Source organism: Periplaneta americana, chromosome 8 (assembly GCF_040183065.1).
Source record: "Periplaneta americana isolate PAMFEO1 chromosome 8, P.americana_PAMFEO1_priV1, whole genome shotgun sequence".
Taxonomy (NCBI): Eukaryota; Metazoa; Arthropoda; class Insecta; order Blattodea; family Blattidae; genus Periplaneta; species Periplaneta americana.
In genome coordinates this window covers 24,190,190-24,216,607 of record NC_091124.1, presented here as the reverse complement: position 1 = coordinate 24,216,607, position 26,418 = coordinate 24,190,190, and the positions used below count along the sequence as shown (strand labels likewise).

The following is a 26,418-nucleotide window of genomic DNA, read 5'->3' as shown; positions in this document are numbered from 1 at the left end:
AGTAAGACATCGCTGTAAATAATTTACGAAAGTAACATGTGATTTTCGACATACGACAGAATTTTCCTGGGGGTGCGAATTTAACTTCTGACAAGAAAGCAGCAACTTAGGCTTTCAGCAAGCTCGCTCTCACACGCTGATTAAGAGAGAGCTGAGTATTGTTTATTCGACACGCCATGTAAAAAATAATTAAATATAAGCATAACAATTCCTAGGGACGGTAATATATAATGAAACATGGATTAATATTCTAGAGCAATTCATCTGAAACCAAACATATTTTTGTTTTAGTAAATATATAGGGATAATAACAGGTGTGCATAAAAGGACATCATGTACGAGTAAAATAGTACATTATGCAACAAGCTTATAATGGTAGTAATTAAGACGCGAGTACGTTTATGAAACGAGCGCAAGCGAGTTTCATAATTTTCATACGAGCTTCTTAATTACCATTATAGTCAAGTTTCATACGACTTTTTATGCTCGACCATATTTCTAACTTAAAATTATTCATAAGTATTCATTTTATTCTTATCTGACTGAGAAGCGGAATTGACCTTGTGCAATAGCTCGTAAATTGTGAGATGTGCGCAGACGCGAAAGTATTAATTTTTTCCGAGAAGCCAATGTCCAGATTGACCTTGATATAAACTAGAGAGTAAAATAAACATTAATCTTGATATAACATTGAAATTAAATTAGACATTGAAAAAGGAGATGATAAATTGAATTTATTTGAATATTATTTACAATTTATGCTAATTATTATAGTAACAGAACTGACTTTATTTCAAATGTAGATGATTTATTGTGCAATTAGTGAAATGAATTTGCGGGAATGTGCTTTGTGAAAGGCTGGAAGATGACGGTGAATTTATGTTAATTTGTGTGTTGTTTTTTTCTACTGAGTTTAATATTGTATTTGAGATTTCAATTTTATTTTGGATCGATTCTTCAACATAACGTTCTGCGACAGTATTGGATTTCCAGCCTCCGTGACGTTTCGCTAGTTGTCTTTCGATTGCATATCCGAGAATAATCGATACCTGCACTTTCATATTGCTACAATGGTATTTTCTGATTGCTGGAACACCTGAACTTTAATGAAGAGGTGTACTTTAATGAGGTCCATTAAAGGGCTGCTACCAGGTGTATAATTACTACATTTCGGCATGGTCGAGCATAAAAAGATTTTTCAAAATTTATAAATATTGACCTTAGCTTGCGAGTGCATTCTTACCCTGATGATGTATTATATTAGGGCACATTTAATACTATACAAAACATTCATAATTTAGTACACGACATAAATACAATCTCGATCTACACTCTGTTAATCTTAGATGTTATAAAGATTTTTCTTCATTGGTACCTTCTTGGCATCTGAAGTAAATGTTAAATGTTATGTTTTATTTAACGATTCTCGCAACTGCAGAGGTGACATCAGCGTCGCCGGATGTGCCGGAATTTTGTCCCGCAGGAGTTCTTTTACATGCCAGTAAATCTACTGACATGAGCCTGTCGCATTTAAGCACACTTAAATGCCATCGACCTGGCCCGGGATCGAACCCGCAACCTTGGGCATAGAAGGCCAGCGCTATACCAACCTTTCCAACCAGGTGGACTCATCTGAAGTATATTTTCTGAAAATGGGAATGTCAAGTTTTGAAAGTTCGCGCATTTGTGAATATTCATACCTTCTTCTCAACTGATGAATTGTTAATTGAATTACTCTACTTGCTATGTATTGCATATTTTTGTAAAGCCACTAGCGTAGCTCAGTTGGCGGACTTGCTTGCTTGCTGATCCGGAGCTGCGCTCGGGCATGATTCGATTCCCGCTTGGGGTCATTATCTGGTTGAGTTTTCACGAGGTTTCTCCCAACCATAACACAAATATCAGACAATCCATTGTGAATTTTAGGCTTCAACTCATCTCGCCAAAAACTTAAAACTTCAATGCTAAAGCGGATCTATGAGTGCAATAAATTAAATACAATGAAAACAGTCATAACGGTGTAGGCTTATTGACCATACTCTAGTTCTGTTATCGAAAGAAGCTTGGTTTTATCTCCATGAGTATGGAAATACCAAAACAACATTTACCGGTACTGGAGCTACGAAAACTCAACCCTCTGTGATGAGAAAATGATAATAATAATAATAATAATAATAATAATAATAATAATAATAATAATAATAATGATTTATTTAACCTGGCAGAGTTAAGGCCATACGGCCTTCTCTAACACTCAACCAGGAGTAAAAACTGCGTTATAGAAACACTACAAATTTACAAAGTACACACAAAACTGAATAAGATAATAATAATAAAATGTAAACAACAAGTAAGAAGAAATGAGACATAATATATAACATACAGAAAGAAAGAAAAAAGCATAATAAAATGTGAACAGCAGGTCAAAAATAAATGAGGCCTACAAAGCATAAAAAATAAGACAATTATTGATAATAATAATAATAATAATAATAATAATAATAATAATAATAATAATAATAATAATAACAAATAACAATAGTAATGATAATAATAATGATAATAATAATAATAATAATAATAATAATAAATAAAATAATAATAACATGCCTAATAGTAATAATAATACTAATAGTAGTAACACAATAGTGCAGTACAAAGCATACAATGAATACAATATTTTTAAGTACACACAGTAAGCAAAATTATGTTTATATATAGCTCAACTTGTCACATTAGAGATATACCATTATCGGAAAATATGAAAACAAAAATATAAAATAAGTTAAATATCACTAGAACATAAAAAAATGTGAATACGTGGAAACATGCAATACAACACTTGTCATAATAGTAAGTTAGTTTGGCAACTCGTCATAAGATAATTTTCTAACTTGGATTTGAAAGATTTCAATGTTCGGCAGCCCTTGACTTCAGGCGGCAGAGAGTTCCAGTGACGAGAGGTAGCAACGGTGAAAGATGAGGAATACAGAGATGATGTGTGAAGTGGAATTTATAGCGTGTTATCGCGTTGTGATCGAGTATTAATATTATGATAGCGAGAGAGAGTATGAAAACGAGCGAATAAATAATAGGGGGATGAAGTGTGCATAATTGGATATAGGAGAGAAAGTGAGTGCAGATTTCTCCTCTCATGTAACCTAAGCCATGATAACTTCTCGAAAGAAGGTGAGATATGATCATGGTATCGAACATTACAAATGAAGCGGACGCACGCGTTATAAACACCCTGTGTTACGTTATGAGCAGTAAGAGGATAATACAGCCCATTTCTTAACAAAGTCTTAAAAGAAATCCTAAGGTATTTGGAAATGATTTTACGTCCTTATTTTTTGTGAGTTAAATGGAAGGGATTATACTTTATTGGTTTCAACAGTATCCTGCAACAGTATAGACGAGTATTCTATGGACGGAGTTATAGAATTATCTACAGGAATGTGTGGCCTCCTGAATCCCCCGGTCTAAACCTCTCCACCCCAGAGTCTTTTCAGAGTTGCCCGATTCCCTCTTAAATGTAGCCAGATTCTGCCTTATTTGAAATCAAATTCACGGATGTCAGGCACCAGTTCCCTTCGGATTTAAATTGTAAACACTGGTAATTGGTAGCCCTGTTCCTTTCGTCCAATGGAAATACAACTGTCTCTCCCACTTGCAAACTACAGACTGACTTAAATTAAAATTGCATACATATACAACATACAAAACATAGCCTACATAACGTGCATAGTGTTCTGCCCATGGGGAGGTCTTTCACTTCAAACCCAGTTTTCTCCAATCTTTCCTATTTTCTGCATTCCTCTTAAGGTAAGCGTTCACTATATCGTATCGCACGCATCGGACGAATCGCACGGATCGGAATAAGACTATCTTTGCTGTAATTGTTATGTAACCGCGTTCACTACATCGTATCGCACGCATCGGACGAATCGCACGGATCGGAATAAGATTATCTTTGCTGTAATTGTTATGTAACCGCGTTCACTACATCGTATCGGACGCATCGGACGAATCGCACGGATCGGAATAAGACTATCTTCGCTGTAATTGTTATGTAACCGCGTTCACTACATCGTATCGCACGCATCGGACGAATCGCACGGATCGGAATAAGACTATCTTTGCTGTAATTGTTATGTAACCGCGTTCACTACATCGTATCGCACGCATCGGACGAATCGCACGGATCGGAATAAGACTATCTTTGCTGTAATTGTTATGTAACCGCGTTCACTACATCGTATCGCAAGCATCGGACGAATCGCACGGATCGGAATAAGACTATCTTTGCTGTAATTGTTATGTAACCGCGTTCACTACATCGTATCGCACGCATCGGACGAATCGCACGGATCGGAATAAGACTATCTTTGCTGTAATTGTTATGTAACCGCGTTCACTATATCGTATCGCACGCATCGGACGAATCGCACGGATCGGAAAAAGACAATCTTTGCTGTAATTGTTATGTAACCGCGTTCACTACATCGTATCGGACGCATCGCCTCACGGCAAATCCGTCCACGTTTCTCGGATGGGCAACTTTTCCGATGCGTGTGATCATGGCCTTCTTTAATAAATCAATTTTAATTGGTCAACTGTTACTATTATGTTGTGCCATGTTCAGTGTCGCGCCAAAATGGCAGACGGAAAACTTATTTCGCTTGTATAAAATTGCGAAGAATTATATAATTTGAGGCGTTCCCATTACAGTAATCAAGTCATTTCTTGCAAATATATTATGTAACCAATATTTCTTTCGTTTCTTCCGCTTCAATTAAGACGCATGAAGCAATTACAAATTCTTATTCGCTAACAGACGTAATTAATAGACCTAACCTCAACTCCTTTGCTTTCAGTAATGTCAATATCGTACGACGTCATGTTTTAAACAGCTGATAGGGGAATCCGATGAGGCGATGAGGCGATGCCGTTACAGTGAACGCACTGCACTTAAAATATCCGTTGCGTGCGATTCGTACGAGCAGTGCGATACGATGTAGTGAACGCTTACCTTTAGTCTCCGCATATGATCTATATACTGTATCTTAATGTCGTGTATCATCAGATATCTTCTTCTGCTCCGAACCATTCACCCGTTCACCATTCCTTCCAGTGCATCCTTCAGTAGACAGTTTCTTCTCAGTCACTGACCCAACCAATGTCTCTTTCTCTTCCTGATCAGTTTCAGCATCATTCTCTTTCCAAAACAGTTTCATTTCTTATTCTGACTGTCCAACTCACACGCTCCATTCTTCTCCATATCCACATTTCGAATGCTTCTAGTCGCTTCTCCTCACTTCTTCGTAACGTCCATGTTTCTTCCACATACAATGACACACTCCTCACAAATCACTTCACTAGTCTCTTCCTTAGTTCTTTCTCCAGAGGTCAGCAGAAGATGAACATTTTTCTATTAAAAGCTTACTTTGCCATTGCTATCCTCCCTTTAACTTCCTGTCAGCAGCTCATGTTACTGCTTATAGTACACCCCAAGTATTTGAAGCTGTCCACTTGCTCTGCTGCTGCCTCCTTTAGTATTCGCAATTTTATCTTCTGTATGAATTAATGTTACAAATTTTTCTGGTATATGTTCATCTTTGTATATCACTTTTTAATTTTTTTTTTTTTTTTTGGAAACTGTAATTAAAACCGTTACATATATTAAATCATTATTGCTCTCCTCAATTAAAGCTTTCATGGTACAAACTGCTCCAATGCTGTGAATGATTTGTTGCCCAATTTCGACTTCAAGGCATAAGTTATACGAGATCGATGACACTGCAATCTTGTGGAAGTTTATTATTATTGAGACGGTGTAGCTTACATCATCTTACATTTTACAAAGCTCTGATCGGAGGACTAAGAACAAAGAAACCTTCATATTCTATTGAGGGGGTCAGAAAACAAAGAGATACAAGTGATACTTCTAAGAAGATGAATGAAGAGTATATGTACGTAAAGGACCACAAATATTATACAGGCTCTAAATTTCTAAAATTTTATAAGAAAATGAACTCACAATTGGACAAAAATTAGAAGGTACCACAACAAGACTTATTAGAACTTAAATATCTGATAAAAGTATAAAAAAACGTTACTAACAATATTTTTTAGAATTCACTTTTTACTTTAAGTTAAATTTTCCAAAATTTGAAAATTTCACACATATTACTTCATAACTCCACAACCATTAGAGGTAGAATTCTGAAATTTTGTACACTGATTTAAAATGCATTTATGCAAACGGTAGACTACAATAATGCACATTTCTTTGAAAATAGAAAAATTAGGTCACAAAACATAATGTAAATTTTAATATATTTTATATAGGACAAATAAAAAATTAATTTCATTAAAATAAACAACTCTACATGTCTGAGAGTAGTCTACTTTTCAGAAATAAGTGTTTATTAAATGCAGAAAAATATTAAAGATGTCAGGGAGACCACAACAATGTTATGGTTACCAAATGATGTCACTGCAGATTTTTTTTTCCATACTTTGATAAAACTGGTTTGAAAAATATTATTAGTAGTCTTTTTTATACTTTTATAAGATATTTAAGTTCTAATAAGTCTTGTTGTGGTACCTTGTAATTTTTGTCAATTATGAGTTCATTTTCTTATAAAATTTTAGACATTTAGAGCCTGCATTTTCTGACAATATTTGTGGTCGTTCACGCATACCTATACCCTGCAGTACATCCAGGGCAAGCTAAAACATATAAAATTTTATTGACAATGGGATATGTTTTAACCACAACACATACTAAGTATTAAATAAAAAATGTAACGGAATTTACTAAAGCTTAAGCATTTTCAACCATATTTTCTAAAAAATAACTCAAGTGCACTTAAACACATTGGCTTCTGACTTCCTCAATTAAAGTATAATACCGGTACTTTATGCCAATGTACATATCACAGTCTTCTTGGTGAATTTGTTTATGCCTATTCCAAGATAAACTCCATAAAATTGTTACTTTTAAGATTTCATACACCAATAACATGAATCTGATCTGATGTTTCAACAGGCCGAAGCCCGACTCTACCCAGGATTACTGAAGGGAATCAAACCAGGTAAGTTGATATCATGGCTACAGTTTTCAGGATTGCTAACTTAATTGTAAGAATATTGTGAGGACTATAAAGTAGGGCATTCCAGACAGTAATTTTTACTTCTTTCTCTTTGTTTCAAATTCAGTTGGTAAAGTGTACGTACGTGACGCAAGTTCTAGAATCACTAATGGTCAGACAGCAAGTCGTGGCCAGTTCCCCTGGCAGGCTGCTATCTTTATTGACAATACCTGGTTCTGTGGAGGAGCTATCATTTCAAACGACTGGGTCCTTACTGCAGGGCATTGCATGTGAGTACAGACAGCCATCAATTTTGAAAGCACTGTTTTGATTATGTAATTGCATATTAAAATATGAAATAATCACTTATCACACAAACTAAGTTTTTTACATGTTCAATGACATATCTTAAATAATATTTTTTTTGTTTCTGAAATAAAACAGAAAAGTTCTCACTGTTACAGTGGATGAGAATATTTATAAGGCCATTCGTTATCTTGTAAGATCAAATGTATGCGTGCGCTACTGCACATAGCAAGAACCTTATGGTGGGGGTGATTGCGATTCTTTTTCCGAATCAAATTTTCCGAAAGTTATTTTTTCCAACTTTCAGTTTAACGTTACGAAGGAAGTTTTTCCGAAGTACAGTGAATCCGAATTTATTATAACTGCATTTTATTCACTTATATATTTTACAGAATTTATGCATACCTGCAAAAACCGAATTACATTTCAACAGTAACTGATAAAACCATTACAACTTGAAATTTTCTACTAATTAGCAAAGGTACTGTGATCGACGCCCTTCTTGCCTATAAGCTGGATATGGAAAAACAATATTTCTGACCATTTTCTTTATTTTTAGCCACTTTTTTTTCGCGGCGTTGTTTCGATGCTTCATACCAATCCGAATTCACATATCATGACTTTCGAATCACCCTGTTCTTCCTGTAATTCTAGCAGCAGAATAAATGTCTGGATGATGTCTCTTCAATACTAATTGAAATCTATTAGGGGAGAGTCGGGTAGTATCGGACATCGGGGAATATCGGACAGTGAGTTTCTTTCATCTACCACACGATGATAGTACCTGATTGACATGGTTACGTTTCTGTGATGTCGCATAGAGAAACGTAACCATGTCATTCAGGTACTACCTTATGGTGGTAGATGAAAGAAACGCACTGTCCGATACTACCCGATGTCCGATACTACCCGACTCTCCCCTATGGAATCTTTCACTTATGTTGCTATTTCTATGCATATTGTGTAGGGTTGCCCAACACTGGTACCATATCGATGGGGTAACTCCACGTATTCTATCCCAAGCTGCTTTGCATGTAATATAATTTTTGTTAAAGTAGTCCAGATGTTTGAGATGGGCAGGGCATGTAGCACGTATGGGCGAATCCAGAAATGCATATAGAGTGTTAGTTGGGAGGCCAGAGGGAAAAAGACCTTTGGGGAGGCCGAGACGTAGATGGGAAGATAATATTAAAATGGATTTGAGGGAGGTAGGATATAATGGTAGAGACTGGATTAATATAGCTCAGAATAGGGACCGATGGCGGGCTTATGTGAGGGCGGCAATGAACCTCCAGGTTCCTTAAAAGCCAGTAAGTAATTCCATAACTGGAACTTAAGTCACTTTGAGAGAGGAACAGAGGTTAAGGATAAGGTGCTTAAGAAAACATTTGGGGCTAAGTGGGAAGAAGTTACAGGATAATTGAGAAAGTTACACAATGCAGAACTTGTCGCATTGCATACTTCATCTGACATAATTAGGAACATTAAATCCAGACGTTTGAGATGGACAGGGCATGTAGCACGTATGGGCGAATGAAGAAATGCATATAGAGTATTAGTTGGGAGGCCGGAGGGAAAGGGACCTTTGGGGAGGCCTAGACGAAGATGGGAGGTGGGTATGATTATAGAGACTGGATTAATCTGGCTCAGGATAGGGACCGATGGCGGGCTTATATGAGGGCGGCAATTAAATTCCGGGTTCCTTAAAATCCGCAAGTAAGTATGTCCAGAATTAGTAATATCTCATCGGAAGCCTGTTCACGTAGCTCTTCAAACACTTCTGACAGATGGGATAATGGCAATTGCGACTATCATATTATGTGTCTGTGTCTATCTTCAGATCTCAGTCCTCATAATTGTTATATTGTTCCAGCAAACACTCTGCCTGAATTCTTTTATACACTGACTGCCCAAGATGGAAAAAACAGTAGATTCGGAGAAGAATACATTCAGAAAAGGATCTGGGTGGAAAAGAAAATAACAAAACCCCATACTTCGATATAAAGTTGAAATACTGTACTGTTGTGTTTGGAAAATATGAACAACTATTAGCTCAAATATTTCAATAGCCTTCAATAGATAGTGCATAGAAACAATGATGTATGGGCGTGTATGCGAAAATAGCAGCAGCAGCAGGAGTAGCAGTAATAGGAGTAGACTTATTTTTACTGGCAGAGTTAAGATCATAAAGCCTTCTCTTCCACTCAACCAGTTTTAGAACAAAGCAATACAATAGCAGAAATAGAGGAACAATATACAATTAATAATAATAATAATAATAATAATAATAATAATAATAATAATAATAATAATAATAATAACAAAATGAAAATAATTTTAGTTACATGTAATTCTAAGAATCAAATTAGGCCTTTAGCAATGTGAATCAAAGTAATTGTTAAAATAATAAAGAAATTTAAATGTTAAATATGAAAATCATATATTTTAGGAAAGTCCACAGTCTAAGCAGTCTATTTGACAACCGGGTTTTGAAATTAGTAAATACCTGACAGGCCCCTTAAGGTACGATGTAGGGAGTTTCATTGACGAGAAATTGAAACGGTGAATGATGAAGAGTATCGGGAAGTGCTATGATGAGGTACAGTATACTCAATTTACCGGTGATCTGAGATCGAGTATTTAGGTTATGGTTAGAGCAGGCCTGCAGAAATCGTAAGTAGGGGAAATATGACGTCAGCCTCATTCCACTTCTATTGGGGATGATCGACTTCCGCGTAGAGTTATTTATATTCTCTGGCCGTCAAAGGTCCATCAGTGGCGGCATGTAATTTTCAAAAAGGATTGTAATAAATTCATTGTATTTATAATGCGTTATCTCGTTTCAAGGTTTACAATTATGCTAGAATTCCTGTCGGTAGTTTCTTTGAGATTTCTTTGCACTTAACCTGTTTTAGATTTTCGAAAACTTTCCTCCTATCATCATAGTTTTGTAAATAACTTGTGCCCTCCTCTGCATAAGAAATATGTAAAAATTGGCATAGCATCCCCCCCTCAATCGATAGAGCGCCGTGTGGAGCTACACAGCATAATATTGCATAATATTATGTAAAGTTCTTCTTACTTACTTATTTACTGGCTTTTAAGGAACCCGGAGGTTCATTGCCGCCCTCACATAAGCCCGCCATTGGTATCTATCCTGAGCAAGATTAATCCAGTCTCTACCATCATACTTCACCTCCCTCAAATCCATTTTAAAATTATCTTCCCATCTACGTCTCGGCCTCCCTAAAGGTCTTTTCCCTCCGGCCTCCCAACTAACACTCTATATGCATTTCTGGATTCGCCCACACGTGCTACATGCCCTGCCCATCTCAAACGTCTGGATTTAATGTTCCTAATCATGTCAGCTGAAGAATACAATGCGTGCAGTTCTGTGTTGTGTAACTTTCTCCATTCTCCTGTAACTTCATCCCTCTTAGCCCCAAATATTTTCCTAAGCACCTTATTCTCAAACACCCTTAATCTATGTTCCTCTCTCAAAATGAGAGTCCAAGTTTCAGAACCATATAGAACAACCGGTAATATAACTGTTTTATAAATTCTACTTTCAGATTTTTTGACAGCAGACTGGATGACAAAAGTTTCTCAACCGAATAATAACACGCATTTCCCATATATAATCTGCGTTTAATTTCTTACCGAGTTTGTTACTGTTGCTCCAAGATATTTGAACTTCTCCACCTCTTCAAAAGATAAATTTCCAATTTGTATATTTCCATTTCGTACAATATTCTCGTCACGAGACATAATCATATACTTTGTCTTTTCGGGATTTACTTCCAAACCTATATTTTTATTTGCTTCCAGTAAAATTCCCATGTTTTCCCTAATCGTTTGTGGATTTTCTCCTAACATATTCACGTTATCCGCATAGACAAGCAGCTGATGTAACCCGTTCAATTCCAAACCCTCTCTGTTATCCTGGACTTTCCCAATAGCATACTCTAGAGCAAAGTTAAAAAGTAAAGGTGATAGTGCATCTCCTTGCTTCAGCCCACAGTGAATTGGAAACGCATCTGACTGAAACTGACCTATACGAACTCTGCTGTACGTTTCACTGAAACACATTTTAATTAATCGAACTAGTTTCTTGGGAATACCAAATTCAATAAGAATATCATATAAAACTTCTCTCTTATCCGAGTCATATGCCTTTTTGAAATCTATGAATAACTGATGCACTGTACCCTTATACTCTCATTTTTTCTCCAATATCTGTCGAATGCAAAATATCTGGTCAATAGTTGATCTATTAAACCTAAAACCACACTGATGATCTCCGATAATTTCATCTACATATGGAGTTAACCTTCTCAAAAGAATATTGGACAAAATTTTGTACGAGGTCAACAAAAGTGAGTACAGTTCTTCTACTCTAAATAAAATCGTAATGAGAAGATTAAAAAGTGTAATTTCCGAATTAGCTTTAATACTTAGGCAGTATATTCTCTCCTTCATTTTTAATATAGTGACAACTGATATTAGCAATTCATATTTATTCTTTATCAAACATAATATTCAACAAATTCGGCCATGAAACTAAACTACCATGATTTTCCCGCTTAAAATAATCTTCTCTAATGATTTTTTTTGTAATAAAGCAACTAAACACCATTGCTGCTATTGTTTCAGTTCTTCTACATATGAAGTGATTCTGGGAGCTAATAGTGCCAATAACCCTGAATCTGGTGCAGTAGTTGTCAGTACAGCAACCGGTATCCAACATGAGGATTTCAGCATCGACACTCTTGCTGATGACGTTGGTCTAGTGAGAATTCCTTCTGTGACTTACAGCAGTAAGTATTTTAATTCTTAGGCTAGCCTGCAACACACGTAGAGCGCAAACTAATTTAAATAAATAAGTTCTGAAATATAAAGATCATGGTTAAAAATTCAACGAGGATTAAACTGGAAATGAATATACCAGAATAAAATACATTTCAGGGGAGAGTCTAAAAATATTGTTATATTAGAAGAAATACATTTCAGGACGAAAGTAATTTACTTAGAGTGTCCAAAACCATAAATATATTAGAAGAAATATATTTCAGGAACAAAAGTAATTTAACTGGAGAATCTAAAAGCATAGATATATTTAAAGAAATGCATTTCAGGACGAAAGTAATTTAACTGGAGAATCTAAATGCATTGATATATCAGAAGAAATACATTTTAGGAACGAAAAAATTTAACTAGAGAGTCTAAAAGCATAAATATATTAGGAAAAATACATTTCAAGACGAAAGTAATTTAACTGGAGAGACTAAAAGCATAGATATATTAGGAGAAATACATTTCAAGACGGAAATAATTTAACTGGAGAGTATAAAAGCATAAATATATTAGGAGAAATACATTTAAAGACGAAAGTAATTTAACTGGAGAGTCTAAAAGCATAGATATATTAGAAGAAATACATTTTAAGACGGAAATAATTTAACTGGAGAGTCTAAAAGCATAGATATATTAGGAGAAATACATTTCACGACGAAAATAATTTAACTGGAGAGTCTAAAAGCATAGATATATTAGCAGAAATACATTTCAGGACGAAAATAATTTAACTGGAGAGTCTAAAAGCATAGATATGTTAGGAGAAATACATATCAGGACGAAAATAATTTAACTGGAGAGTCTAAAAGCATAGATATATTAGGAGAAATACATATCAGGACGAAAGTAATTTAACTGGAGAGTCTAAAAGCATAGATATATTAGCAGAAATACATATCAGGACGAAAATAATTTAACTTGAGAGTATAAAAGCATAGATATATTAGGAGAAATACATATCAGGACGAAAATAATTTAACTGGAGAGTCTAAAAGCATAGATATATTAGGAGAAATACATTTCAAAACGAAAATAATTTAACTGGAGAGTCTAAAAGCATAGATATATTAGGAGAAATACATTTCAGGAAGAAAATAACTTAACTGGAGAGTCTAAAAGCATAGATATATTAGGATAAATACATATCAGGAAGAAAATAATTTAACTGGAGAGTCTAAAAGCATAGATATATTAGGAGAACTACATTTCAGGACGAAAATAATTTAACTGGAGAGTCTAAAAGCATAGATATGTTAGGAGAAATACATATCAGGACGAAAATAATTTAACTGGAGAGTCTAAAGGCATAGATATATTAGGAGAAATACATTTCAGACGAAAATAATTTAACTGGAGAGTCTAAAGCATAGATATATTAGGAGAAATACATTTCAGGACGAAAGTAATTTAACTGGAGAGTCTAAAGCATAGATATATTAGGAGAAATACATTTCAGGACGAAAATAATTTAATTGGAGAGTCTAAAAGTATAAATATATTAGAAGCAATACATTCCAGGGACGGAACTAATTTAACTTGAGTCTCTAAAAGCATAAATATATTACAAGAAATACGTTTCAGAACGAAAATAATTTAACGGGAGAGTGTAAAAGCATAGATATATTAGACGAAATACATTTCAAGATGAAAGTAATTTAGCTGGAGAGTCAAAACGCATAAATGTATTAGGAGAAATACATTTCAAGACGAAAATAATTTAACTGGAGAATCTGAAAGCATAAATGTATTAGAAGAAATACATTTCACGACGAAAGTAATTTAATTGGAGAGTCTAAAAACATAAATATATTAGAAGAAATACATTTCGAGACGAAAGTAATTTAATTGGAGAGTCTAAAAGCATAAATATATTAGAAGCAATACATTTCAGTGACAAAACTAATTTAACTTGAGTCTCTAAAAACATAAATATATTACAAGAAATACATTTCAGAACAAAAATAATTTAACTGGAGAGTGTAAAAGCATAGATATATTAGACGAAATACATTTCAAGACGAAAGTAATTTAGCTGGAGAGTCCAAAAGCATAAATATATTAGAAGAAATACATTTCACGACGAAAGTAATTTAATTGGAGAGTCTAAAAGTATAAATATATTAGAAGCAATACATTTCAGGGACGAAACTAATTTAACTTGAGTCTCTAAAAGCATAAATATATTACAAGAAATACGTTTCAGAACGAAAATAATTTAACGGGAGAGTGTAAAAGCATAGATATATTAGACGAAATACATTTCAAGATGAAAGTAATTTAGCTGGAGAGTCCAAAAGCATAGATATATTAGAAGAAATACATTTAATAATTTAACTGGTGAGTCTAAAATCATGTATACATTAGAAGATAAACATTTCTGGGAGGAAAGTAATTTAACTGGATTGTCTAAAAGCACAGATATATTAGAAGAAATACATTTCAGAACGAAAGTAATTTAACTGGAGAGTCTAAAAGCATACATACATTTGTAAAGATTATCATTGTAATTAATGAAAACAAACATAAAATTAATACAAGGATTAAAAGCAGTACCGGCTTTGTTCAAACAATGAAGAATGGGTAGTGTTGATTAGAATTCCAGATTGATTCTTGCAGTATCCTTATTGAATTTGTTTATTACGATCGATAAAATCACATTATCAGTAGACTATTCTTGAATTATATAAAGGGGAGTAGTGGAATTAATCATTTTGTTGATCATGAAGCTACATTTCCTCTTTCCTGAAATGTAATTTAAATAGTTTATTATGTACAGAATGTCCTAAATAATATCTTTATAATCTTTCCAGCTTACATCAGCCCTCTTAGTTTGCCTTCACGCTCCGATCAAGGCAACTCTTTTGTTGGTGAAAGTGTTCGAGTCAGTGGATGGGGAAAGGATTCTGACAGTGAGTATCATAGTCGACCTGGGTAATCGGTAGAGCGCTGGCCTTCTGTGCTCAATGTTACTGGTTCGATCCCGGCCCTGGTCGATGGCATTTCAGTGCGCTTAAATGCGCCAGGCTCATGTCAGTAGATTTACTGGCATGTAAAAGAACTCCTGCGGGACAAAATTCCGACACAGCGGCGACGCTGATAACACCTTGGCAGTTGCGAGCGTATTAAATAATAATATTAGGGCTTATTATTATTATTATTATTATTATTATTATTATTATTATTATTATTATTATTATTATTATTATTATTATATAACCGAACAGCGGAATATTGCACCAATAAAATAACATTTACCTTGAAAACATTAATTTTATTTTTACGCAATTAAGCATAAACCGTTTTGAAAAAAAATTGTACTAATAATAGTGCACCTAGGACGACTTCTACAGCATCTTCCAATAGGTTTCACTCACTTATATAGTAGTCTAAAAGGTATTATATCCAACTAAATCCTAATCTTACATTTGGGCTAACAAATCTTGATTTAATGCTCAATACCACATTGTATTCTCTCGAGATTCCAACGAGAGTTGAGATTTGACATGTGTACTAGCATTCTGTTTTTTATCACTCAACATTCATCTGCTATTTGATTATATCTGCTTTAGAAATCCATTCCTTACTACAGAAGAACTTGTGAGGTAAACGTAGGTATATCTTTAATATCTAAAACTGTACTTTACATTTTTTAACCAGTTTATTCTTAGATTACAATCAGTGGCGGTTCCTCGGGGAAGGGAAGGGAAGGGAGGAACATTCTCCTCACATTTTCTTCTTTTGAAAGTAAATACCAAATAAAATATGTGCCTTGAAATTCGAGGAAGATTCGATAATTTTTAAGTTCGCAGCTATAAGAAAAACTCGGTTGATCGAGTTTTAAACGACACCCGCTCATGTGGTGTAGGAAACTGTGAGAAAGATGCGAGATTGTTTGTGTGGAGGAAAGGCACTCCATTCCTCCTCTACTGCAGTTAACTCACGTAGACAACAGCGCACTAGCGGCCAGAGAAAGAAGCAGAGTTTTAAAGCAAGTAAATGAACGGAGAGGGAGGAGATCCTCCTCTGAATCAGCGCATGGGTGGGAAATAGAAACGGACTGGTCATGCAGCAAGCTCGCTACCGCTGCCATCTAACGATGTTGCATTCAACCGGACTATAACACATCTAGGAGGAGACACAACAAAAACAGTTAATGCAACGCTATGAAAGACACCATGTAACCTTTTTTTAAAATTATAAATCAAAAATACTATTCATTGCACTTTATATGGGCTACTATTCATGGTTTGAAACTTTCTTGGATAGTTGAAAGTTAAAGTCGGGTTTATGTAAAACAAAGAGGATATAGTTCTACGTAGTTGGCCCCAATGGCGTTATAGTTACTTACCGTTGGCCCCTGAAATTCACTTCTATTCATTGTTTACTAGACAGGGCAACAGCCAAGTTGTTAGTTTTGCACAAATATATTTGAAACTGAAAGTAGGTACTCCAAACTACATCATTTTTAACTTAAAAAATTAATCGGCCACCGGCAGCTTTAAACAATAATGATAGTATGAATTTACAAGAACTGACATTGTTCAAAAGCATGTGATACTGAACTTGTAAAATGTACATGTGGCAACACAGACCACGTGGGTGGGTGCAGTGTTCTCGTTTTCCTCAGATTATTTCCCATTCCCATTTCCATTTCCGTAAAACGGTTCCGGTTACGTGTTAGTAGCTGGTCTCTTCCAACTGGTGTAATGCTGTAGTGTGCTCGAAAAATGCTGCGAGGTTGTGAGTTTCCTTGTAATTGTTAATTTGCGCAATTATTCAATAATGAATGGAAGTGAAAACATAATATATTTTGGACAATTTAGGAAACGCAGTTTACAAGAACAGATTATTGTTATACAGAAGTGAAGGCCAACCCCAACACTACCTGGTCTTACATGTATGCATGTAGGCTAATTTGCAGCATGTTTCATTCAAGAAGGTGTCATTTTGTGCTGTTAACTTCTTTCCTCCTCTTAAGAAATATGCAGGAGCCGCTACTGATTACAATAGTTGACACATTCAAGATACAGCATGTTACTGAAGATTGTAGACAAATATCAGCATTATAAATAAGAGACGAAGTCCAAAAATTAACATTGGTTGCAATGGCAACATCATTAATTAATTTATAGGTCTCATAAGTTCTCAAAAGTATGATGAGCAGCCTACCCAAAAAAGACTGCTTTTCATTTATAATTATAATTTCATTAAATTATATAAATTTTAAACATCGTTTAACATATGAAATACTTACTTACATATATATTGCAAATATTAGCTAATATATCTACAGCTTTATATGAGCTCAATCCCTTGAATTATAAACCAATTCTATGTCTAACAGAGAAATAAAGCTCGAGTCTTTGAATTCATAACAATAGGCAAATTATTTGGGCCTATACTACATTATCTCTAATATAAAATTGGGACAATTCTGTATCTGGATAATATTTAAGGAATTCAAATTTTATTAAATACAGTTGTTTTAAATATTAAAATGCACTTGGTCATATATTTTTTTACATATTTCAGGCGGAACAGAAATCACAGAAAACCTTCAGTACGTGGATCTCACGGTCATTACAAACCAAGAATGCAATTCAGTTTATGGATTCATCACTTCTGGCATGATCTGTGTCTCGACTCCTGATAGCAAGAGTACTTGCGATGTAAGTAAATATATGAAGAGTCCACTGCAAGAATGATGGATGTCACTTTTTTGTCGAAAATGAACCAAGACTGTCAATGCATAGCTTAAAACATATAGGATGTACATAGAGAGTTATATGGCATTAACACTGATAGTCATTGTCCAGTAATGATCGGAAAATCACAGTTAAGATTTGAGAGCTAAGCATTTCAAACTTTCAATTGCTTCTCCTGCAAAATGTATTCCAAATGACATCCATCATTCTTGCAGTGGACTCTTCATATTCAAGCTTTAATTCAGATTTATATTACTTACTTACTTACTGGCTTTTAAGGAACCCGGAGGTTCATTGCCGCCCTCACATAAGCCCGCCATTGGTCCCTATCCTGAGCAAGATTAATCCAGTCTCTACCATCATATCCCACCTCCCTCAAATCCATTTTAATATAATCTTTTCACCTACGTCTCGACCTCCCCTAGTAGCTAGAAATATTATGTTAGGTGTTTTATATTAGCAGCCAGTATTTGGATAGAAATATTATACTATCATTTACTTAGAAATATTAGGAGGTATACAGTTGCAACTAGTATTTGGATAAAATACCACATTATGTGGTAGCATTTGGATAGAAATATTACACTATCTGATGACATTTACTTAGAAATATTAGGAGGTATATATTAGCAGCTGGTATTTGGATAAAAATATTACATTATGTGGTAGCATTTGGATAGAAATATTACCTACATTATCAGGTAGCATCTGCATAGGAATATTACATTAGCAGTCAGTATTTGGATAGAAATATTACATTATCAGGTACCATTTAGTTAGAAATATTAGGAGCTATAAGGTGAAGGTTGGTAATATTGTGATACTAATAATAATACGATAGTCATTTTTGAGAATTTTTCACAATTTACTGAGCAAGAGAAGTACCGATTTTGTGCAGAAACTTATCCACGATCATTCCCTTAATACGTTGACGCAAAAAACCAATCTTCCCCTCGCTCAGTAAAATTGTAAAAAATTAAAAAAAAAAACTATCATAATATTATTAATATCACAATTTTACCAACCTTTACCGTATATTAGCAGCTAGTATTTGTATACAAATATCATATAATGAGGTAACATTTGGATAGAAATATTACATCAGCAGCTAGTATTTGGATAGAAATATTACATGAGCAGCTATTAGACAGAAATAGAGTTAAACGTGTTTTAAACAGCCACTGATTGTTTCATATAAAACTGCTACTTTAGTGGGGTAGTCGCTTAATGATGTATGACTCGCTTTGTACAATTCTTTAAAATTATATTTTATTTTCATATTAATGGAATTTGAACATGGTAGTATGTAGGCTATATTCTAAATTTGGTGCCAAAATGTTCAGTTAGTAGAATGGCTGGAAATGGACCAGAACAACAGAGAAAAGGCCTTTTCTTCTTTACAACAATTGAAAGGAGCCCTTTCACTAGAATAAAGCAGTTGATATCTGATTAAATAATTCAAATCTTCGTTTCAAAATCGTGAAAGTACAAGATCTATCGCTGTGCATTTTTGCATTCGCCTATTTATACACAAATCTATGAAATACCTGTTCTACCTTCCTTATTTCAATGTTACATCAAATGAAATAACTTTAAAATGGCTTTTAGAAAATCCGGAGGTTCACTGCCGCAAAATTGATACAGTCTCTAACATCATATTCCGCCTCTCTCAACACATTTTATATTATCCCCCCATCTATGTCTCGGCCTCCCCAAAAGTCTTTTTCCCTCGGGTCTCCCAACTAACACCCTACACGCATTTCTGGATTCACCCATACGTGCTATAGTCCCTGCCCATCTCAAACATCTGGATTTAATGTTGTACTATTTTTTCTAGGTGAAGGATAAAGGGCGTGCAGTCTGCGCTGTGTAACTTTCACCATTCTCCTGTGGCTTCATTCACCTTAGCTCCAAATATTTTCTTAAGCACCTTAATCTCGAACACTCTTAACTTGTATTCCTCTCTCAAAGTGAGAGTCCAAGTTTTACAACCAAACTGAACAATCGGTAATTTTATTGTTAACGAAATAACTTATAGGAATTTATTTTCCAAAAAATTAACAATAATGAATATATCCATACATATATTACAAAAGAGAGGTATTTTAAAATGCAAAAATCTTTCTGTACATAGCTTTTATACAATGATTTTGACTTCATGTAACGTAATAGACTTGGGAGGTTTTTGAGAGGAACGTGTAACCTTAGTGATGCAGTAAAGAACTGTTGGTAAACAAAATGGCGCATATTATCGAACGAAATGGTGTTCTTGTGTAAAACGCTTTTACTAATGTGGGAGTATTGGTGTGGTGCAATGTAAGTTTAGTGTAAAATGTCAGTACACAAAATTTGCATGACGATCGACTATTGAAAGATTTGTGAAGACATTTTAAGGAATAGGTCCCGTAACGGTGTTGTTGCCAGACCAAAGATCATTGGATTATCTGAAGAAAAATAGCATTTGCAAAGTATGCGCTTATTTGGAGCGTTGGTAAATTGTTATATTCTCTCGGAACAACTCGGTTTAAAACAATTATCCACTTTAAAGCAATTCCAGAAGAATTACGTGTGCTTCCATCTACAATTCAATTGGGGTAGGCAATAACTAGAAATAACAAACAAATTCACCGTCTTTTGTGAACCATGTACTCAGTTTTTGGAGGAAAATCCTTCAGCAATCGATTAATATGGTTCTCTGATAAGGCTAATTTTGACCTAAACAGTTACGTTAGTGAATAGAATATGCTTCAATGTTTGGGCTCTGAGAAACAATATTCATTCATTACATTCTCAAAAATGTGTAATGTGTTGTGCTGCTAATTTATCTGCTGAAGTTGTTGAATCGTTATCCTTGAACGGCACAATTCTTCCACCACAATATATTGATGAGTTCATTCCAACACTTTATGTTGCAACACAACGAACGTCGTCCTTGATTACCTGAATGATCATTTTCATAAGAGAGTACTCTCCAACAGTTACTCTTAATGATTTGATGGACTTGGCACAATCCTGGTCACCATACTTTCTGGATTTAAATAATTGTGTTTATTGTGTCTAAGGTTTCCCGAAGAAAACGTGCACAGAAATAAGGCAATTCCTATTGAAAACTTAAAAGACTGTGTTTAATTTTTTGAAGGGTATCTCTAAAAACACTCGCTTCAGTAATAAACATCTTTGGCAAAAGTTTGTAAAGGGTTTTGGACTCAGAAGTATTACATATTGAAAATAATGTGATTTAAACCCCACCAAGTATATAGCCTATTAACGTTGAATTATAACAAAATGATTTGTATATGTGCAATGAATAGAAATGAAGCGTATTTTTGTAATGAACCTGTACCTCTCTAAACTGGAAGTTGTCATCTGCACACAAATGTACGTAGATGTAGGCTTATTTTGAAACCATTCACAGTAAATATCTTCTCTGTTGCAGGGTGACAGCGGCGGCCCCCTTATCCATTCCCAAAATGGTGGTTACATTCAAGTTGGCATTGTGTCATTTGTTTCTTCTTCCGGTTGTGAAGCGGGCTTGCCTGCTGGTTTTACCAGAGTGACCAGCTATTTGGACTGGATTCAAACCAACACTGGCATTATCATTAACTAAATGACAGTACACTGGAGAACTACGATGCAAATATAACATCTTGCATGTGTATGAAGGGTATAATATGAAATGCAATATGTACAAAAACCAAATTCCGTGATGTATTAAAATGTTTGATACAATAAATTGGTTTCATTTTTTCTCAACGTCCTACTATTAAATATGTGCTACTGTATCTTATTCAGTACCTTTAGAATAATTGTTAAGGAGTAAACCTCGAGTCGTTCCCAACATACAATTATTATACAGTTATTATACAATTTCAAGATAAAAATATATTAGTTGATAGATTTTGAGGCGTATCCGTCAGTAATATACAAGTAGATGTAGAGACCTACATTTTTCAATGAATACCCTGAAGCTATCATCTCTGCTTGGCAGTATTATCCCGGTGTCAACTGGCATAAGGCAAACAAAGTAGCAGTTTCAAGATGGTAGCACTTCTGCACAAGTGTGCTATTGCCGTATATCAGTAGGGGAGAGTCGGGTAGTATCGGACATCGGGTAATATCGAACAGTGAGTTTCTTTCATCTACCACACGATGATAGTACCTGATTGACATGGTTACGTTTCTGTAATGTCGCATAGAGAAACGTAACCATGTCATTCAGGTACTACCACATGGTGGTAGATGAAAGAAACACACTGTCGATACTACCCGATGTTCGATACTACCCGACTCTCCCCTACGTAAAAATACTATGTAACTAATATACGCACCTTACACATTAACTAATAAATTAATCTGAACCTCTAATAATTTTTCATATTACATCGATATATGTAAAAGAAACTGACAATAGTGTACATTTAGCCTACACTGAATACTATATTAACTATAATGTAATTGTTTTTCGCCTGAATTGGGACTGGACATTAGTGCACAAAGCACTGAAGTAAGGTGACAAACGTACATGTCGATAATAAAATTATTAATTTTCCCAGTACATCTTGAATTTTGTTATCTGCAATACACTGTTGTCGCCTTATTGAAAGATAAATCACATGTTAAGCAAGACAGAATTCCTTGATCGATATCATTTGTTGATGTAGGTGGTCCTCAGTGTTATCTTACGATTTAAAATTAACAAAACATATTTGCCATATATAATTACAGATTGAGCATTATCTGTACATTATCTAACTAATAAATTAGTCTGAACCTCCAATAATTTTTCATATTACATCGATATATGTAAAAGAAACTGACAATAGTATACATTTAGCCTACTTTGAATAATATATTAACTATAATGTAATTGTTTTTCGCCTGAATTGCGACTGGACATTAGTGCACAAAGCACTGAAGTAAGGTAAGAAACGTACTTCTCGATAATAAAATTATACATTTTCCCAGTACACCTTGAAATTTGTTATCTCCAAAGATTACTTTGTCATCGCCTTATTGAAAGATAAAACACATGTTAAGCAAGAAAGAATTCCTTGATCGATATCGTTTGTTGATGTAGGTGGTTGTCATTGTTATCTTATTATTTAAAATTAACAAAACATATTTGCCATATATAATTACAGAATGACCAATATCTGAGAATGTGATGCAATATCATGATATTGGTACAGTGATTTTCAGATTATATTCTATCAAGATGACTTAGTAAAAGTAGCTGAAGCGCCCTGATAAGCTTTGTATTTTAGTGTTATATCGTACAAGCTATATAAATTGAGATGATTCAATTTTCTAAGACATTCTGTCATCTATCAGCAGCATGAAGACATTTGTGGCTTTGGCACTTCTGGTAACCTTCGGCCTTATGGTAAGGAATAGCCTACTAATTCATTTTAATTTCTTAAAAAATAATTAGTTAACCGTAATTTACATTTTAACTTGTAACAATTACATTTATTAAATTTGTGAATTAAAGAAGTATCGCACCTTCAAATTTTGTGTCCCGGCCGTAGAGCGATAAAAAAGAATATATCTTACAATACATTTAAAAACAATGTTGGGTCCCATAAGCTGTATGAATGAACAAAGTTGTATTAATAAGGCCTTGTTAATAAAACTTTGTTACTGTAATAAAGTTATTTCCTTATGAAACAGCAACATATTCTTAAACAAATCACATTTAAGGCCATTAGATCATAAACTTGCGGTATTTTTCCTATTCATGTATTTACATATTTATATTTTAGAACCGAACGTTTATTAACTAGGAGCTATAGCTAGGGTATGTGATTATTATCGTATTATATCGGATAAACAAAATTCGCACTCCCAGTGAAATACTGTCGTAACTAAAAAATTGTGATATGTAAATACATGCTTTTTCCTAGTAAAATGCTGCTGTAAGAATAAATTAATAAATAGGTACCAAAACCTTTGATAATTTACTATTTTATTATAATTTCATACCTCCAACTAGTAAAATATCGTTGTAAATAATTTACGAAAATAGCATTTGATTTTCGACATACGACAGTATTTTCCTGGGGGTGCGAATTTATCTTCTAAGTAGAAAGCAGCAACTCAAGCTTTCAGCAAGTACGCTCTCTCACGCTGATTAAGAAAGAGCTGAGTATTGTTTATTTGACAAACCATGAGCTACTGAAGTAAAATATTATTAAATACAGAGCAAGCTCTTAAGTTCGACAGAAAACAAGTTCGACATCCTATAGTTCGACTGCTTATGTAGGGGAATTAGACACGCCCCTATATGGGCACTAAGAAATGAGTTTACCATTTGAATGGGAATTGATTCTAAGTCTTGTAGTTATACTTTTGTTAAAGGAAAACATAATATTTTATTGATATGGACATTCATATTTAATCACTGATTTTAAATTAGTGAACTCTTCTTTTTCTATTTGAGAATTTTGCTGTTTGTGAGACGGAACTGTCGAAACCCACTGTGGTACTAGAAGTCTCGGGACGGGCAGGAAATGCAAGTACAGTACTGTATTCGTTGGTAGATAACCAATAAGGATTTGTATTCATTTCATTTGTCACACCACTACCCTTATTGGACTGAACTTTCAATTACGTTCAGTCAGACTTAGGGGAGTCCACTGTATAAGCATAACACAATTCCTAAGGACGGTAATGTATAATGAAGCACGGTTTAATATTCTAGGGCAATACATATGAAATAAAACATATTTTTGTTTTAGTAAAGATATAGGAATAATAACAGATGTGCATAAAAGGACATGATGTAAAAAGATTTTTTGAAATTTAGAAATATTGACTTTAGCTTATGCGTACATTCTTACCCTGATGATGTTTTATATTAAGGCACATTTAATACTAATCAAAAAACATTCATAACTTTAACACACGACATAAATAAGATCTCCATTTATCCTCTGTTAGTCTTAGCTGTTATAAAGAATGTTTTTCATTGGAACGTTTTTGGCATCTGAAGTCACCGGCGTGGCTCAGTCGGTTAAGGCGCTTGCCTGCCGGTTTGAAGTTGCGCACGGGCGCGGGTTCGATCCCCTCTTGGGCTGATTACCTGATTGGGTTTTTTCCGAGTTTTTCCCCAACCTTAAGGTGAATAACAGGTAATCTATGGCGAATCCTCGGCCTCATCTCGCCAAATACCATCTTGCTATCACCAATCTTATCGACGCTAAATAACCTAGTAGTTAATACAGCGTAGTTAAATAACCAACTAAAAAAAATAAAAAAAACTTGGCATCTGAAGTATATTTTCTGAAAATGGGCATGTCAAGTTTTGAAAGATTGCTCATTTGTGAATATTCATACCTTCGTCTCAACTGATGAATTATTGTTTATGCTTGCAAATTTATTGAAGTACTCTACTTGCTATGTATTGTATATTTTTGTATAGGCACTAGCGTAGCTCAGTTGGCAGACTTACTTGCCTGCTGATCCGGAACTGCGCTCGGACATGGGTTCGTTTCACGCTTAGGGTGATTACCTGTTTTTTCCCGAGGTTTCTCCAAACCATAAGACAAATGTCAGACAATCCATTGCGAATTCTTGGCTTTACCTCACCTCGAAAAAAAAAGTTTAACTCTTGATTTGTTTCACATCTTAAAACTTCGACGCTGAAGTAGGTCTATGACTGCAATAAATTAGATACAATGAAAAATTCATGACTATGTAGGCTTTTTGACTATAATCTAACTCTGTTATCGAAAGAGGCTTGGCTTTATCTCCATGAGTATGGAAAGACCAAAACAACATTTACCAGTACTGGAGCTCCGAAAACTCAATCCTCCGTGATGAGAAAATTGTATGTTACGTTATGAACAGTGAGAGGATAATACAGCTCATTTCTTAACAATGTATGGCGTAATGTGAAGATGCGTTTAATTGATATCGAGAGGCAAGAGATTGAGCTCCAATGTTCGGAAAAGTCATCATTACATTTACAATCAGATCTCATGCTTAACTGGGGGAGGTGTGACTACATAAATTCTTGTAACAAAGACAGCAGAGCAGGTTTAGCGTGGCTAAGATTGGAGGCATGGAAGAGTAATAAAATTGTCAACGAAGAAGGGGAGCGTCTTTGTCCGCTTTCCAAAGAAAAGGACTCCTATAATCATATTTTATTACAGTATGTCGAATTGGAACATGTACGGAGAAAATTTCTACCACCCTCGATGCTAAGTCAGAATAGGAGTTCGCTTGCATGTCTTGACCTCATGGGGAATAGAGAATGGGAACAAAAGACTGGATTGTTCCTCTTGAAGGCGAGAAAGATTAGAACTTCAGCTGTTGAAGTTTGTGACGCGAACTGAGGAAGGGATAATACTATCCACCCAACTGTACACTTTTATGTATTTTAGGTTAGGATATATTATATAATGTGTTTTATTGTGCCATTTCCATTTTAATATGTGTGTTCTTTTAGAGAGTAA

At 34.6% G+C, this 26,418-nt stretch overlaps 1 protein-coding gene across 2 annotated transcripts in view; it reads left to right on the top strand.

The window, feature by feature from the left end:
- LOC138704587 (brachyurin-like) overlaps positions 1 to 26,418 on the top strand; it is a 49,135-nt gene that overhangs the window by 4,259 nt on the left and 18,458 nt on the right. The window contains exons 2-7 of one of the 2 annotated variants that reach the window (XM_069832640.1): positions 7,055 to 7,100; positions 7,225 to 7,387; positions 12,057 to 12,220; positions 15,068 to 15,166; positions 17,790 to 17,926; positions 21,399 to 21,715. In XM_069832640.1, coding sequence (XP_069688741.1) covers positions 7,055 to 7,100; positions 7,225 to 7,387; positions 12,057 to 12,220; positions 15,068 to 15,166; positions 17,790 to 17,926; positions 21,399 to 21,569 — 780 coding nt within the window. In that variant the 3' untranslated portion in view covers positions 21,570 to 21,715. Of the gene's footprint in view, positions 1 to 7,054; positions 7,101 to 7,224; positions 7,388 to 12,056; positions 12,221 to 15,067; positions 15,167 to 17,789; positions 17,927 to 21,398; positions 21,716 to 26,418 lie in introns of those variants that run through there. The other variant, XM_069832639.1, reaches the window with a different exon arrangement.